We start from the raw sequence: 16,138 nt of genomic DNA, 5'->3' as shown, positions 1-16,138 counted from the left end.
GTGTTGCTAACAATAACATGTCAATTTTGAAAGAACCATACTGAACCTTATTCCGATACTGTATCATCATCTGACGTGGCTACGCATTTATTTTATCTTCCTTAGTATCATAACTACAATATCAAAGTTCTTATACTTTTATGCACGAATGTTAAGATTACACCTTCAAAAACACGTAAACCAGTCAAACATTAACAAGCCTGTGCAAAGTTATGGAAATGAGCTCAACGACAGAGGGTAATCGTCGAAGAAATACGAACAAATGGATTTTACGAGCCGCATTTGCAACGCTTTTGTTGCTTATATTTTTAAACTTGCCGGGAATTTGTCAAACACATGACTCTGGCGAACCACCGAGTTTTAAATATTCCAAGGAAGCTAATGATATATATCTGCAGAAGCAACATTCTATGCAGCACAAAGAAATTGTATATAAACAAGAACATAAGAATAATGATTATAATCATCAACATAAATCAGTATTGTCTGAGGAAACCTATAATGTGATTCTTAGAGCCACTGCATCTACTTTAATTATATCAGCGGCTCCCTTTTTAATTTTATTCTTTGTACCTTTGGATAATACTAAACAATGCGAGCCACTGCTAAAGATATTATTAAGTTTTGCATCTGGTGGTCTGTTGGGAGATGCATTTTTACATTTAATCCCTCAAGCTTTGGTTCCTCATACACCTGAATCTGGAGGTGGACATTCACATTCGCATTCTCACAGCCATAGCAATGAAAATTCTGATGATAATCAGAATATGTCTGTTGGTTTGTGTGTATTATTAGGAGTTATTATGTTTTTAATTGTTGAGAAAGCAGTGAGGATTATAAAAACCGATCATAGTCACTTGCATGTACATACCATCACAGAGAATGTAGCAAAACAAACCAAAAATGATAATAAAGTACAGGAAAGCTCTGATAAATCTGAAATAACTTCTAAGGAAAAAGAACCTGCAAATTCTCAGAACGAAATAAAAATTGCTGGCTACTTAAATTTAGTAGCAGATTTTTTACATAATTTCACAGATGGTCTTGCCATTGGAGCTAGTTATTTAGCTGGTAAAAATATTGGCTATATTACCACATTTACAATATTATTACACGAAGTACCTCATGAAATAGGAGACTTTGCTATTTTAATACAAAGTGGTTACAGTAAAAGAAAAGTAAGAAAGTAAAGAATAAAGAAAGTAAATTCATAAACTAAATTCAGTACAGATTTATTTAATGTTATTTTTATTTTAGGCTATGATGCTTCAACTTACTACTGCTGTAGGCGCTTTACTAGGAACTTATGTATCATTACTTGCAGAGGGCATGGGTAATATTAATGTTATATTCAAAAATTATAATATATTTCATACTTCATTCAAAGTTTGATTAATCCTTTTTAGGAGATCTTGCAACTATGTGGATTCTTCCATTTACAGCTGGTGGATTTATTTATATAGCCACAGTGTCTGTAATACCAGAACTTTTAACTGATACCAATTTTAAACAGTCAGTAAAAGAGATTATTGCACTTCTTTTAGGTGTATATATGATGGTACTTATAGCGGAGTATGAATAATTTTATATCATATTTTTTTGTCAACATATTATGATCACTTAATAAGAATTTATTTTGACTGCTATAATAATACAAAATTAGAACTTATATTTTTACAATGTAATTATATTGCTTCTTTTATAAATACTAGTGATTGTTCTAATATGTTATATGATGTGTTTACCAGTGAAAACAGTGTTATATGATCAATATAAATGTTAATACAACAAAAAGAATAAAATGAAAACAAGAAATCAATATTTTTCAAGTATCACTCATGTTATGAACAAACCTGGAAAATTAATAATAAAAATGCATTATTAAATTGTATTAGGACACCGAAATATTTTATTATATGAAATACAGTGGCAAAAAAATATGATCTAGTCTTACAAGAAATGGTGATTAATGATACATTTCTCTCAAATGCCAATATTGAATATTTTACGTTTATTGATACAAAACATTTCTTATTTAATTAATCATGTTCTTTTATGAAACTTGCCTTAAAACAGTCGTTTATATTATAAAACAATATATTTTTTACATTAGAAATACTTAATTTTATACAAATATTTCTTCTATAACATACATATTGTAAAATAAGACAAAAATTGTATGTTTATTGTACATAAAAGTATATATTATTCCATATAAGAATCATGATTTTAATTGCAATTGAAATATTATTTTGCTTCAAGAAATTTTAAGTTCTATCTAAGAGGGAAGCATAATTTTATAATATTTCCCCAAATTTAATAAGTATTCTATAAATACATGTAATATGTTTAAAAGCACTATATACAATGTTGATTATAATATACAATTAAAGAAAAAGAAGCATGATATTGTCCTTGCATATTTGTACTTGGATTACTGTGTTAAATTTTTTATCTGCTCAAGACATTTTTTAGCTTCTATTATAGATTCATCATCTTTTCGAGCTCTTGCTAAATATTCTGCTTCGGTGCAACTTTTTTTCCCTTCTTCATATAATCCTTTTGCAACAAGTGTTTTTCCTAAATTGACATGAATGATACCTAAGTCATTCATGTCTGGTAACTTTTTCCCTAGAAATATAATTCAGTCAAATTTGAAGAGATTTAAAGCTAACTGAATTGTGTATAATTATATTAATATTACCTAGTTCTGCTGCTTTAGATAAATATTCAATAGCTTGGTCATATTTTTGTAACATATAACAAACATTTCCCAAGTTATTCAATAAAATAACAGTTTGTTCGTCTTCTTCACCATTTATTTTTACAGATATATCATAAGCTTGACTAAAATACTTAAGAGCATTAGTGTACTGCAATTGTGTGAAAAGCATGGATCCATATTTTTCTAAATTTAAACCTAATAGTTGCAGTACATCTTTATTTTCATTATCCTTAACTAGATGGTTTTGTAAATGGTGCAAACAGAATTTATAACCATCATCTGCTTTTCTATATACCCATGATAAAGTGTTTTATTATATTGAATGATTGTACGAATACTTTGTTTTGTACAAAAAATAAAATTAAGAAGGCACTGGAACTTATCATATAATTACTTACTCTATATCTCCACTTTTATCATATATATCAGCAATTTTTAAACTGATATGTATCACTGCTAAGTCATCTTGTGGAACACCCTTAGCTATTAATCTCTTTAAAACTGATTTAAATAATTTTTCTGCTTTTTTAAAGTCAGCAATTTCATATGCTAGATTTGCAAGTACATCATATACATAAGTTATACCATCATAATGTTGTAAAGTTTGCGCCTGACGCAGTGCAAGATGCAACATTTGCTCTGCTTTTTGAAACTCTTGTTTCTACAAAGTTAAACAAATATTGCTGAAATTATAATCAAATAAAAAGTTTATATTTAACTTAATGCTAGAATATGCTTGATTATTGTATCACCATTTCTTAGTAACATTAAAACATTGTGTCTAACCTGAATTAATAAAATTGACCGTTTTATTGTCATTTTTAGTTCTTCGGTATCATCTTTTTCTTCTTTTGGGGAAAATAAATTGAATAAAAAACTACCCGATATAAGAACTTTTGTTCGTGGTAAATTATTCCATTGAAAACCATCGTAATTTTTCTTAATTTTATTAATTTGCGGCAAATACGTAATAAACTTATTTCTTGTTTGTTTTAGCAGACAGATATTAACAAAAATATAACTAGATTGAATAACATACTTGTATGAATTTACAATTATCTTTTGATAATACATCACATTCAATTGCAATTTGTTTTGCACTATTTTGCGGTAGTAACAAGTAAACACACTTTATTATATTTATGTAATTGTACGTTTACAGTAGATGTATATTTACGCATGCATAAGCATATGTATCCGTATCATAATTAATTATGAAAAACAATTATCTTTTTTATGTATTATATATATAAGATATAAATTATAAAGTGTTTTAGATTTATGTGGGTTTACATGTGTATACATGTACACACACTTATAAATTACATCGGATAACAAATAAATTAATCAATTTTCAATCACACGCATTATGTAATTATATACATAAGCAAATGTATGTACTCGTACAAGAAACTATACCACAAATGTACATGTAATCTCAACAGCGCAACAGCACATACTCTCCCTCTCTCTCCCTCTTATTCACTATAACGTCTATCAATATGGTATGTCTTATAGTTGTTTACTTATATATTGTTAAGTATCTAAAAATTATATACAGATAGTGACGTACAGCACATCAAATGTATAAACGCGAATGTAAAAACGATATCAAAGTATTACATTTATAACAAATTACTGTATGTAGAGACAAATAGATGTAGATATATACGTATGTTGTACGTTATTGTACTACAGTATCGTGTAGTATTCTGCGCCCCACCCTTCTTCTCGTATCGCAATGCTGCATACCTTGGTTTCGTGCATTACGTACCTTTTCGTCTCACGGATATGAGATAGGTCATATCACACAGGTAACAATGTTTCCATTATACAGTTTATCGATGTATTTGTCAAGTATGAAGTTTATATGCCTTTAGCTGATATTATCTCCCTTTAATCTCATCTTAACGATAAGGATTATAAAGAAATATTTCGACGAAATGTCGTTTCCATGTATGCTTACATTTTATATACTTTTTTTAATTCAATGTCTTAACGAAATTTTATTATATTAATTAAAGTATTATTTAAGATAATGATTCGTCTTTTCATTATTCTTTTTATAAAAGGAATTATTATGTATTGTACATATTTATATTGAAAATTCTACGTTCATGGCTTCTCCCTATTTTAAAATCATTATTTGGAAACATTTGTCACCATATTTGATATATTTTTCAGTATAACATTAATTTTATTACAACTATTTAAATAAAAATATTACACGGGTTCGCAGGATATGAAATGTAAATATTTCATGTTTTTTAATGCTTTTCACTAAAAAAAAAAAAGATTTACACATACATAATTTGCTTACTTTTCTTATTATTTCTTCAGTGAAAATGAGCTCGCAAGACACAACTGACCATGTACAAGCAATTAATTCTCCAAGCATATCGTCGCGAACAAAAAATTGGGTCCAATTTGAAGATGAAACACCTATTAAAGATAATAGTAGCGTAGAAGAGAAGTCTAAAACAAATGCACCAGCAGTAATAAATCCGGAATCTGTAACAGTTAATGTTGAGAAGATTGGAAAAACTGTTGATAAACCAGATAATCAACAAACAAAAAGTCATGAATATAGAGGAGCTGTGATATCAACGGAATCCGTCCAGATTAATTTAGATAGGTCAGGTTTAAGTCGTTCCATTACATCTGAAAGTCCAGATCTTAATTTGCCGTCCGAAGTAAGAGTGTCCAATCCTAAAAGCGCTTCTTTAAAGACTATTGATCTTCGAGATGTATCTAATGGCAGAACTACCACAAATAATATTATAAGTACACCTATTGGAAACATTAGACAAGGTTTTGCTAATGGAGATACTATAGTTACCCTCTTACCAGTTAATACCAGATGGCCATGGATCACTCCAGCTAAATTTCGTCCAGAATTAGTGCCAGAAGAATTAATGGCTCAAGGCTTAACGGTAAATGTTTAATTATACTTCTTATTTTACATATATCAGACATTTTTCATGAAGAATCACCAATTTGTTAATTAATGATTTTATTCACACATATGTACACATATTTTCATATAAATTGTTGTGACACATCTATTATAGCTTACAGTGGAAGACTATGTACACATTATGGAGCTGCTTGTGAATGATGTACGTTTCAATATGTACAATGTATGTTACAAAAGAATTCTTGTTCTGTGGATATTTACTGCATTTATTGTATTGCTTGGGTTGTTATTTTCTGGAGTAACTGGTCTTACTTTATTTGGGCTTGGCGTCATGTGGTTAGTCCTCAATGCTGCTGCAATATTTTTTTGCATGTTTATCAAGATAAAATTAAATCATAATCTTGAGAAATGTATGGCTCAAGTGAACAAGCATTTACTTCGACACAAAATATTGCTTGGATTGGATGATAGAGGGAAGATTTCATGTCACAAAGTCAATCTCTGCTTCATATACTTTGATACTACAGATTGCATTGTAAGTGTAATTGTGAATTTAATGTAACTAGTTATATATCTTATCATAACTAATGTACAAAAATATTTCTTTTTAGTTAAAACAGAAAATTTTGTAGTACAATTTATATAAAATGTATTCAATAATTGATTTATTTCACAACAGAAAAAGTTGCAAGAAGTTATCGAACGAGAAGAACGCGAAGGACGAATAATTGGTGAAGATGGCCACTCCGAAATGCGTCGTAAAAGAGAATTGCAACAGCGGATGGATATTGACGATAGTGATATTGTGATACAAGGCAGTACAACCACCAGAATTTCTCGTAAACAGGTATGTGTGTTTTATATCAGGTAACTGTACTAATTTAGTTACATTTATTACTTTGTTTAATTCCAATTTTTTACGATCCCTTTACTTTTTTTTTCCATAATGTGCATTTCATAAAAATGAACTGTACATATACTTTCATCGTATTTGTAAACAGTGATGTTACAATATTTTATTTCCTTGTAAAAATGAACTGAAAACTATTAGGGTAAAAGCGAACAAGTATTCTGCCGTTACGTACAACGTTGGGCGAAGGATTATTTACGTCGACGATTGGATTGGACGGTCGATGAGGAAGGTGGAAATCCTTCTTCACCTCGTCACTTAGCATCGGCTTTATGTCCATGTCAATATATAGAGGAATGGCTACGTAATAAGCCTCATGTACAAGGCAGAAATTTCTGTCCTACTTGGAGTAGTTTTCTTAAAGATAGAGGCATTTAAAGTAAAACTAGTTATGCATATAATAATTGAAAACAGTATTGCTCAAAGCAATTTTTACAAATTTAAAAAAGTTCATACTTTATAGCTTGTCAAAGCTATTTTAATATCAGTTCAATAATAAATTTTTTTAACGAAACATTCAAATCAAATTCACAGTTATATTTACTAATAATATACATGGTATTACTAATAGATGAATAATCAAAATTCATATTAATAAAAGTTATTAAAAATAAGTCATATAAGATGTAAACATCTACTTATAATTTTGTACTTAAATATACAAAATTTTCATTTATAAGATTATTAATTGCAATTAAGTTTACATATTATGTTAATATCTGAAATATTTTTTAACGTTATTTTTTGGTGATTTGGATGTACTTCATACTGTTTTTTGTTAACTAATATGATTTTACACATTTAATATTGATTTGATATTTGTACAAAACTTGTAAAAATTATGCATACGTGTGTATGTATTACAAGTTTAATTTTAATATACTTTATATAATTGTACATAATATTTAAATATCGAATATAACTTGGAATTACCAATTTAACATACATAGGAAATCTTTTTGTAAAATGGTGAATGATACATGAGATTTTTTAAAATAAAAAGTAATCTGTTATGCATTTATGTTTTATAAGATAATTTCCATGCATAACAGATTTTTGACATTCGCAGATAAACTTATTCTCGATGCATAAGAAACGAATTTATGCTAGTACTGTTACTTCAGCTCTAGGTTTCTGAATGATGATGGTATGTGTTGACAGGAACGGGCGGAGTTGCTGTTGCTGAGGTATGCATCTCGATGGGCACATCACTTTGTGCGCCGCAGACTTGATCTGGTTATAGACTCACAGGAACGTAATAGAGACATCGCAGGTCTGTCTGTTCCACCACGACATTGTGTCTCCGCCCGTTGTCCTTGTCAATTCATTGAGGACCATCTTAAATACAAGCCTAGAGGCAAGTTAATATTTCGTACATTTTTTTTAATGCCAAATTTTAGCGGTAAGTAGATAAAATCAGGCACTTGATGGTCATATGACATGATCGTAATTCAAGATAGTCGAATTAATCAGTATGTTCCTAAGAATAATTATTTTACTATGGATATATAAGAAATGTATATCATAAATTATATACGAAGAAATAGTAAATTAAATTAAATAGTTACTATCGGATACATTAAACATTTATATGAAATTTAATTCTATAATTTGGTATTAATTCTTTTAATAATATTAAATTAAAAAAAATTATTTTTTCATATATTTATGCTATATTTTGTTCTTAATGTGGTATTACTCTCCATGTATTAATCAAAATTCATATATTTTATTCATATATTTTACATATCCGAATTCATACAAGTCATTTTACTTTTAACTAATCCAAGTAACATTCACCACTTTACAAGATGTAGTGGCGCATTATGTTAAGCACAAAAAATTATGAAAGAGATATATTATTATTACTTAAGGAAAGAAAAGGAAATTGTAACCATTCCATTATTGTTATACCATTTGTTGTGAAAAAAAATTATTTACAAATTTTTTATAAGCATTTATTGCGTGCTTTTATAATTGTAACGAATTTTATGAAAATGATATATAAATATTATATATATATATATATGTAATATATAATTTTCCAATGATAACATTGGGAAGCTATATATATACATTATATGTAGTTAAGAAAAATCTGAATACTGTAAATTTCTTTTTTTTTTAATTTCGAAAAAATGATAATTCCTTTATTATTTTTTTTTAAGTTAAGATAACTCTTAGAATATTAAATGCTTGATATTAAAACAGCAACTGAAAATACTTTGTAATAATTGCGAATAATCGTTCGTTCTTAATGTTGTAGAAGTTGCACAACAATGATACTTATATATCTCTCAATTCCGTCCTAATTGAACATATCGACACATTATGTAAAAAAAAACATAATTAATATATTGTATACTTTTATATTTCGTTTGAAAATACTTAATATCTATAAATGAGCAGAGCTGTTCTATTTTTATATAAAACAGATGTAAAGCACTTTTATATATTATTGTTACAAATGTTATGAATAAAGCTAAACACATATATATATATATATATATATATATATATATATATATATACACACACACATGTTTTTTCTGGTGAAGGTACACTTGTATTTTTGTAAAAAGCTTTTTCATTAAAGTATATTAACTATTACATAAAAAATTTACTTAGTTTTGATTATCTAAATGTTCCTTATCTGTGTAAAAATTTGTTTAAAACATAGGTATTTGTCACTAACCACTGACTAATCCAGGGATGTTGCATGCAGCTGGATAAAAGGCTTTGATAATTTATATCGACCACATTTTATGAGCACATGAAAGCTATTCACTATGTGATATAATTGTAAGTATATGTGCCTAAACATAATATAGGTAAATTGCTTTATGTGTTATTATTTATGTATACATGGATATATTCTTTATGAATTAATGCGATTCCGTTTTATAAGCACAAAAACAGGAGCACAATAGAAAACTTCTGTTTTAAAATAACTTCAGTCATTTCACATATATAATATTAACTAAAGATAATAATTAAAAATTTCTGCATAATTTTTTTCAGGATACCCACCTGGCTTTACATGGTGTTCTTACCTTAATGATCCATTAGTTAGATATGATGTTACAGTAGGCATCCCTAATTAACAGTATCAATAATTTAACACGTTAAGTACCATGCTTATTTTGCTCACCTATCTGTTTACGTCATACAATATTATTAATTGAAGACATTTAAACCTGGTGAATATGAACCACCATGTTGTAAACAAAGTTTTGCATCAATTTATAGGGTTTGGCATGGCGTAAACGGAAAATTTAGTATTGACTTGTAAGGATTAGCGAGGGATTTAACATGTTAATATATATAAGTATTTATTTGAGTATTTTTATAGGGCAGTCATATCAATATTTCTTTATATTCTTTTATGGTAGTTTTTATTCTTGGAATAGAAGCACAAATTAGTATCAATGGCAATTTTGAATCTCTATATGTACACAGTTTTTTCTAAGGTATATACTTTTGTATGACTTACTATTTTTACATTAATTTTAATAAAAGTAGTAGAGCAAGGGAGAAAGGAAATAAAAACATTTAAAATTGGTATAATAGTTTTTCAGTGTAAGATAATGAAGAGAAAGTAGTGCCTTCTACTTTAAATGATACTAAAATTTAAGTATCTATAAAATATAAATACTACAAATACAGTACACTTTAACACAGATGTTTGTTATTACATCTATAGTGCCTTTTAATTGTCTATAAATCTTATGATCCACATTAAACAAGAAATGAAAGACTCATAATTAAAATTAATTTAAGAATTACATAATATATATCTGTTACTGTTATTGTACAATATAAAATATGTATCAATTCATATATATCATATATACTTCTGTATATACGCATATATATAAATAATGTAAGAGTAACAATTATATAACAACATTTATTTTTGTAAAATATTAATTAAATTTGTACATTATGATACTTGATTTTACATAAATGATTACATTATGCAAGTATAAAAATTGGAAATATTTGCATATAATTACATATAAAATTATTTTGTAGTCGAATAATAAATAATCTTACATTAAATATTTATTTATAAAGTAGCTTTAAAATGATATCAATGTTGCTTAAAAATGTAAAAATGATTTAAGTTTTTAATGCAGCTTGTGCTTGCTTTTTAATGTCATCTGCAAGTTTCTTTATTTCTATATTATTAGCTTCCAGCTGTTGTTCTTTTTCTTTAAGAGTAGTTTCCAAGTATTTTAATTGTTGTCTTATATTTAAATACATTTTCACTTTCTGATATGTATCAGAAGTATTTACGTTTGCGAAATTTTCTTCGCAAATTTCATCTGAAAATAAATTTATATTTATATCTAAATAAACATTGTCAAACAACAACTGTGAATGGTATAAAATTAAAATAAACATATGAAATTATGAGTAAAAAGAGGTTATGAGGAACACCTTTGTTTATTATTTTAAACGCTATGTCGTCCGTAGAGGCATTATTAAGATCTTCTAGCACACGTTCAGAATCCAAAATATGAGGTCTAGGTGGTAGATTGTTCTTCTTATTGCTAAACATACTTGTATAATTTAATGACATTCACTCTACTTATGTGTCTTACGCTATTATGCTGTGTTTAGCTACATATATTTACATTTTATAGGCTAAGAAAATTATTTCGTGGCACTATGTTCAAAAACGGTCAATGGCAAAACGGTTGTCTTTGTTTCTCGTTTTAATCAATAATCGGTGTTGAATAAATGTCTTTTTATATCCCATTTATACGTTGCATTACTAAATTTAATGTCAAACGTGAAGTTTTATCTTCTACGTACAAAATTTCAACTTACTATAATTTAAAATCTATTCAGAATAATAGAGTAAATATACGCAAGATATTTAATTTAAGAATTAATAATTTGACTATTTCCCTAAATATCATGCACATGTATGTACACTTTTACTGTTAACTTATTTATGTTAAACAGTCAGTTGTACTGGACTTTATTCGCGCAGTTTTTAAATTTTCTTGAAGACCAGACCGTTAACGTACAGAAGTAACTTACTCTTTTCATTATTCTATGGGTACACATGGGTATACATATATGCAATTTTGAAAAAATTTCAAATACAGAAGTAATCAAATTATTAAAATAAGACGGTCATTTATAGTATAATAAGTCAACGTTACAGAATAATTTTTTACTGCTATAGTATTGATAATACGATCGTTTTTCTTAGCATTTTGTGTGCACAAGAATAACCGGCATGCCACCAAAACAAAGTCGAGCTTCAAAGGTTAGACACACGATTAAACGTAATTTATCTTTTAAAATGTTGTTGTTAGTTTATAATATGATGACAGATAATACTAGAATGCGTACATTTATGTATATGCAATTTCAATCTTTTTCTTGGAACGTATATAATATAATTAAAATAAAACGTGTTTATATTGCTGTAAACAAAAGTTATTAAAAATGTATGTATTTTAATTTTATTGTCAATTAGGTAAACTCTGTGAAAGCTAAAAATGAGAAAAAAGGTAAAACTACAAAATCAGAAGAGGCACAGAGTAAAAAATCTAAACGTAGTGCTAATGATGATGAGGAACCTGCAGCAAAGCGTGCAAAAACAGAAGCAAAACCAGTTATGAATAAAACGGATACAGATTTAAATGAGATCGATTTTGATTGTGCGAAACTAAATGCAGCGGGAGATAAATACAATTTAAAAATTTGTAGTTGGAACGTTTCTGGCATAAGAGCACTCATTAAAGTATGATATGTACATATCCAAATTATTATATTTCATATATTTTTAAAATAATGTTTTTTATATTATTTTATTATTATGACTCAGAAAAATGGAATTGATTATATTATGAAAGAAAATGCTGACATAGTTGCACTACAGGAGACAAAATGTAATACTGATAAGTTACCAGAAAGCATAAAATTAAGTGGATATCATTATTACTTTCTTGATAGTAAGATTCTTTACAATTTAATATAAATTTTAGTTTATACTTTACAATGTAACAAATCTTGTTTATATTGTAAATAGGTAAAAAATCTGGGTATTGTGGTGTTGCATTGTACACAAAACAAAAGCCTATTGATATAAAATACGGTTTAAATAACTCTGAATTTGATGATGAAGGCAGATTAATTGTTGCAGAATATCCAAATTTCTATTTTATTAATGTTTGTAAGTTACTCAAATTATTTAAACATGAATTATTGTATATGATTTGCATATGATATGCATATATGATTGCATATGATTTAATGTATCTTATATTCATAACAGATGTTCCCAATGCTGGTCAAAAATTGGTAACATTACCGAAAAGATTAAAATGGAATGAGGTTTTTAAAGCATATGTGAAAACATTAGATGAGAAGAAACCTGTTATTATTTGTGGTGATATGAATGTTGCTCACCAAGAAATAGGTAGATATTAAATAATACTTTTTTCACATTTCTAAATTTATATAAAATTATTTAGATTTCTTCAATTTCTAATCTAATTAGATCTAACAAATCCTAAAACAAATACCAAAAATGCTGGATTTACCAAAGAGGAACGAGAAGGTATGACAGACTTCTTAGCTGCAGGCTTTGTAGATACATTTAGAGAATTATATCCTGATAAAACAGATGCATACACATTTTGGTCATATTTTGCTAATGCACGTAGTAAAAATATTGGATGGTGAGTATATGAAAATTTACTTAGTTTACATATTAAAAATTTTCATACTTTATATTTCATAACTTTTTATGTAGGAGACTAGACTATTTTTTGGTATCAGAGCAACTAAAACGCAAAGTATGTGATAATGTTATGAGGGATAAAGTATATGGCAGTGATCATTGTCCTATTGTACTTTACATTAATATATAACAAGGAACTGAGTTCCTTTGTACTTGGATTATATGTTTAAATTACTAAATTTGTTTGTATTTTACATATTTATTCTATTTAAAAATAAAAATTTGATCAAAAGATATTTATTAAGTGTTTGCTCATCAAAAATAATTTTTTACTATAAGTAAATATTTGTCAAAATGTATACATTATTTTGTTATTATTCGTATAATGTATGAAATAGATTGCTGAATAAATATACATAATATGGTGATTTAACATGACCATTTAATAAAAGTGACATTTTCAAATTCTAACCTAACAGAGGGCATAATATGTATGGTATACCCCTACTACTTTCATTTGGTACTGTTAACTGTTTATATTGTAAAGCTGGAAGAATTGCACTTGTTTAAATTTAACGTCGTAGGTGATATACAAATAAATTATGATGTCTTAGTTTAAAATTCGATAAATTAGCTTTTTACAAAATGTACAACATATGTAAACAATGTTGTAGTTTTTTACTATCAATACTGTTTAAAGAGTGTGAGAGTGGTAACTGTGATTGAGACGAAGCGGTAAATTTAATTCTAAATGAAAAATGACAACAATATCAAATTGCAATATTAAATTACATAGATATGAAAGTTTCCTTTATATTTTTTTATGGATTGGTGCAGTATTATATTCCATTTATGAAGTATCTTTAATTGGCAACTGTAAGAATATCTAAATACATAAAATAATATCTAAATAATGTATATATACATATACATTGTATATCTTATTAATCGTAAATGATTTCTAGACTTTAATAATTATAATGATATCTATGGAGATTTTGCACCAGGATGGAGTTGGATTGGAAGAAAACAAGATATTTCTGATCAAGAATGGAGGATATGGATACCATTAATGATAAAATTAATACCTTACTTATTTTTACATCACTTTATTAGTCAGATTATTAAAATTATAACAAACCCTACGGTGCGATATTTGGGTATTATTGCATATATTATATTATGTTTGTTTTGCATCAGTTTTTAATTATACTACAATACATTCTTACAGCTAATATGTTGCTGGTACATATTTATAGCCATAACATTCTTACACTTTTGTGTCGGAACATTAGGCACCTTGTGTGTAATAATGCAACCCAGTATATCGTTTATTTTAACATATAAACGTAACAAATCTACTATATGGTCAATGAACATATTATTTCTATTTATAATACATTTTCTGAAAATTCCGGATGGTACCTTTCAAAATATGTTGAAATTAAACGATGAAGAACATTATATTTTAACTCTTGTAATGTGTTGGGTTCAGTTAAGAAGCATTAGTTATAGTATAGATAATGAAAAATCATGTTTAGAAGATGATGATGATATGCCTTCCTTTGTAAGGAATTTTTTATGTAAATTAGCATATTGTTTATACTTGCCTACATTATCTTTAGGACCACTGGTTTTGTATCATGAGTTTGCTGATTCTGTACGTATAAATTTTTGTCTAATTATTAAGAATGAATGGGAGAAACACTTTTTTATTCTTACAGATAAATGGGTCATTCCAATTTTTAAAACTTGCAAACCTTGGAAATTTTATTCTTAACTTAATTAGATATATTTTTTGGATATATTTTGCTAACTTATGTTTACATTTCCTCTATTTCAATGCAATACAGTATCATCCAGAGGTAAAATTGAATTTTTAAATTGGATACTTTAATTTTATTTTGATAAAAATCTATTTTTATTGTAATATCGCTATTTTTATTGTTATTAGGTCGTTCAGGATTTAAATCCATGGGCTTTGTATGGATTAGGATATTGCATGGGACAATTTTTTTTAATAAAATATGTTGTAGTATATGGACTCAATCGTATTTTATGTGCAATAGACAATGTCAAAGCTCCATCTCAGCCCAAGTGTGTAGCAAGAGTTCATTTATATTCTGATATGTGGAAATACTTTGATCAAGGTTTATATAAGTTTCTTGTAAGGTATGACAGAAATATATGTATATGTGAAATATATAACTATGATAAAAATATTTATAAAGAAACTATTTTTCAGATACATTTATATACCCCTCTTGAAATCAAATTTCCACAAAATAATTGCCTCTTTTTTATGCTTCGCATTTGTTTTTGTATGGCATGGAATGCAAATGAACATCTTTATTTGGGCATTCCTAAATTTTATAGGATTGAATGTTGAAAGCTTAATCAAATCATTTGAAAAAAGCAATTATTATCTAAATGTACAAAAAAGATATATGTCACGAACAAATGCCAGACGATTTAATTGCGCTATAACAAGTCCCCTTTTGGCAATGTCAGCAATATCCAATTTTTATTTTTTTGCTGGAGATGAAATTGGAAATATTTATATCTATAGAATATTACATGGTATTATTTTATTGTATTTTGTAATTATTTTAAAATTTTTCACGAATAATTTTTAGATGTTAATTGTAAATTTGTATATAATTTCTTTATTGCAGATACATGGTATACTATAATTGTTTTACTCTTTTTCCTTTATTGTTGCTGTCAAGTTTCTACAGATATAACTAATTGGGAATTACAGCAATATTCAAAAATATGAAACATGTACTAAGGATTTCAATATATTACATTATGCAAATCATTTTGGGAAAATATACTTTATTCATAATTATACTATTAAATAAATTTTAAACATTTTAT

The 16,138-nt window shown here is 27.1% G+C and overlaps 6 protein-coding genes and 1 long non-coding RNA gene across 16 annotated transcripts; 4 read left to right on the top strand and 3 right to left on the bottom strand.

Moving 5' to 3' along the window:
• The first annotated feature begins 7 nt into the window (after nt 1–7).
• Nucleotides 8–1,948, top strand: Catsup (zinc transporter catecholamines up). Its single transcript, XM_076896384.1, has 3 exons — nt 8–1,178; nt 1,258–1,333; nt 1,407–1,948. The coding sequence occupies exons 1-3, from the start codon at nt 213–215 to the stop codon at nt 1,580–1,582; spliced, it is 1,218 nt and encodes a 405-aa protein (XP_076752499.1). The 5' UTR covers nt 8–212; the 3' UTR covers nt 1,583–1,948.
• Nucleotides 1,949–2,348: 400 nt separating this feature from the next.
• Ttc19 (tetratricopeptide repeat domain 19) lies at nt 2,349–3,859 on the bottom strand. Of its 2 annotated transcripts, XM_076896548.1 has the most exons (5): nt 3,512–3,859; nt 3,311–3,386; nt 3,124–3,226; nt 2,705–3,012; nt 2,349–2,631 (listed from the first exon to the last, which is right to left on the bottom strand). In XM_076896548.1, the coding sequence occupies exons 1-5, from the start codon at nt 3,797–3,799 to the stop codon at nt 2,435–2,437; spliced, it is 972 nt and encodes a 323-aa protein (XP_076752663.1). In that variant the 5' UTR covers nt 3,800–3,859; the 3' UTR covers nt 2,349–2,434. The 2 variants fall into 2 exon arrangements, with proteins under 2 accessions (XP_076752663.1, XP_076752662.1); XM_076896547.1 differs by having other exon boundaries at nt 3,124–3,386; nt 3,512–3,858.
• Nucleotides 3,860–4,076: 217 nt separating this feature from the next.
• On the bottom strand, nt 4,077–4,448 carry LOC143424279 (uncharacterized). Its single transcript, XR_013101914.1, has 2 exons — nt 4,349–4,448; nt 4,077–4,269 (listed from the first exon to the last, which is right to left on the bottom strand). It is a non-coding gene; the product is annotated as an uncharacterized LOC143424279 (long non-coding RNA).
• On the top strand, nt 4,106–10,278 carry LOC143424278 (uncharacterized). Of its 7 annotated transcripts, XR_013101913.1 has the most exons (7): nt 4,568–4,681; nt 5,066–5,658; nt 5,797–6,177; nt 6,322–6,489; nt 7,714–7,909; nt 9,263–9,354; nt 9,574–9,761. XR_013101913.1 is itself a non-coding variant. In XM_076896245.1 (6 exons), the coding sequence occupies exons 2-6, from the start codon at nt 4,968–4,970 to the stop codon at nt 7,960–7,962; spliced, it is 1,398 nt and encodes a 465-aa protein (XP_076752360.1). In that variant the 5' UTR covers nt 4,447–4,539; nt 4,910–4,967; the 3' UTR covers nt 7,963–8,521. The 7 variants fall into 7 exon arrangements, 6 of the variants coding, with proteins under 6 accessions (XP_076752363.1, XP_076752362.1, XP_076752360.1 ...); XM_076896245.1 differs by lacking the exons at nt 4,568–4,681; nt 9,263–9,354; nt 9,574–9,761 and adding exons at nt 4,447–4,539; nt 4,910–4,974 and having other exon boundaries at nt 7,714–8,521; XM_076896250.1 differs by lacking the exon at nt 9,263–9,354 and having other exon boundaries at nt 4,567–4,681; nt 9,574–10,278.
• Nucleotides 10,279–10,442: 164 nt separating this feature from the next.
• On the bottom strand, nt 10,443–11,149 carry LOC143424384 (uncharacterized). Its single transcript, XM_076896408.1, has 2 exons — nt 10,996–11,149; nt 10,443–10,880 (listed from the first exon to the last, which is right to left on the bottom strand). The coding sequence occupies exons 1-2, from the start codon at nt 11,135–11,137 to the stop codon at nt 10,675–10,677; spliced, it is 348 nt and encodes a 115-aa protein (XP_076752523.1). The 5' UTR covers nt 11,138–11,149; the 3' UTR covers nt 10,443–10,674.
• Nucleotides 11,150–11,232: 83 nt separating this feature from the next.
• On the top strand, nt 11,233–13,474 carry Rrp1 (Recombination repair protein 1). Of its 3 annotated transcripts, none has more exons than XM_076896405.1 (8): nt 11,233–11,418; nt 11,780–11,836; nt 12,050–12,316; nt 12,401–12,527; nt 12,605–12,748; nt 12,851–12,994; nt 13,076–13,256; nt 13,331–13,474. In XM_076896405.1, exons 1-8 carry the CDS (start codon nt 11,299–11,301, stop codon nt 13,446–13,448), a joined length of 1,158 nt encoding a protein of 385 aa, XP_076752520.1. In that variant the 5' UTR covers nt 11,233–11,298; the 3' UTR covers nt 13,449–13,474. The 3 variants fall into 3 exon arrangements, with proteins under 3 accessions (XP_076752520.1, XP_076752521.1, XP_076752522.1); XM_076896406.1 differs by lacking the exon at nt 11,233–11,418 and adding an exon at nt 11,464–11,490; XM_076896407.1 differs by lacking the exon at nt 11,233–11,418 and adding an exon at nt 11,498–11,623.
• A 279-nt stretch (nt 13,475–13,753) lies between these two features.
• Rasp (protein-cysteine N-palmitoyltransferase Rasp) lies at nt 13,754–16,075 on the top strand. The gene is made up of 8 exons (XM_076896403.1): nt 13,754–13,838; nt 13,933–14,134; nt 14,224–14,405; nt 14,490–14,918; nt 14,983–15,123; nt 15,213–15,430; nt 15,504–15,838; nt 15,934–16,075. The coding sequence occupies exons 2-8, from the start codon at nt 14,017–14,019 to the stop codon at nt 16,035–16,037; spliced, it is 1,527 nt and encodes a 508-aa protein (XP_076752518.1). The 5' UTR covers nt 13,754–13,838; nt 13,933–14,016; the 3' UTR covers nt 16,038–16,075.
• Nucleotides 16,076–16,138: the final 63 nt, after the last annotated feature.

The sequence above is a fragment of the Xylocopa sonorina genome, chromosome 6 (assembly GCF_050948175.1).
Source record: "Xylocopa sonorina isolate GNS202 chromosome 6, iyXylSono1_principal, whole genome shotgun sequence".
NCBI classification, from domain to species: domain Eukaryota; kingdom Metazoa; phylum Arthropoda; class Insecta; order Hymenoptera; family Apidae; genus Xylocopa; species Xylocopa sonorina.
This window is presented reverse-complemented; position numbering and strand designations above follow the sequence as displayed.

Coding starts and splice junctions, on each gene's coding strand:
- Catsup (XM_076896384.1), top strand. CDS start 213: ATGGAAATGAGCTCAACGACAGAGGGTAATCGTCGAAGAAATACGAAC. Junction 1,179..1,257: donor GTGGTTACAGTAAAAGAAAA/GTAAGAAAGTAA, acceptor TTTTTATTTTAG/GCTATGATGCTTCAACTTAC. Junction 1,334..1,406: donor ATTACTTGCAGAGGGCATGG/GTAATATTAATG, acceptor AATCCTTTTTAG/GAGATCTTGCAACTATGTGG.
- Ttc19 (XM_076896547.1), bottom strand. CDS start 3,799: ATGTATTATCAAAAGATAATTGTAAATTCATACAAGTATGTTATTCAA. Junction 3,013..3,123: donor GATAAAAGTGGAGATATAGA/GTAAGTAATTAT, acceptor ATGGGTATATAG/AAAAGCAGATGATGGTTATA. Junction 2,632..2,704: donor ATCTAAAGCAGCAGAACTAG/GTAATATTAATA, acceptor TTATATTTCTAG/GGAAAAAGTTACCAGACATG.
- LOC143424278 (XM_076896250.1), top strand. Junction 5,659..5,796: donor TAATGGCTCAAGGCTTAACG/GTAAATGTTTAA, acceptor CATCTATTATAG/CTTACAGTGGAAGACTATGT. Junction 6,178..6,321: donor TTGATACTACAGATTGCATT/GTAAGTGTAATT, acceptor ATTTCACAACAG/AAAAAGTTGCAAGAAGTTAT.
- LOC143424384 (XM_076896408.1), bottom strand. CDS start 11,137: ATGTCATTAAATTATACAAGTATGTTTAGCAATAAGAAGAACAATCTA. Junction 10,881..10,995: donor GTTTAAAATAATAAACAAAG/GTGTTCCTCATA, acceptor ATTTATTTTCAG/ATGAAATTTGCGAAGAAAAT.
- Rrp1 (XM_076896405.1), top strand. CDS start 11,299: ATGTCTTTTTATATCCCATTTATACGTTGCATTACTAAATTTAATGTC. Junction 12,528..12,604: donor TCATTATTACTTTCTTGATA/GTAAGATTCTTT, acceptor TATTGTAAATAG/GTAAAAAATCTGGGTATTGT. Junction 13,257..13,330: donor CGTAGTAAAAATATTGGATG/GTGAGTATATGA, acceptor CTTTTTATGTAG/GAGACTAGACTATTTTTTGG.
- Rasp (XM_076896403.1), top strand. CDS start 14,017: ATGACAACAATATCAAATTGCAATATTAAATTACATAGATATGAAAGT. Junction 14,135..14,223: donor AGTATCTTTAATTGGCAACT/GTAAGAATATCT, acceptor AATGATTTCTAG/ACTTTAATAATTATAATGAT. Junction 14,919..14,982: donor ATCATGAGTTTGCTGATTCT/GTACGTATAAAT, acceptor TTATTCTTACAG/ATAAATGGGTCATTCCAATT.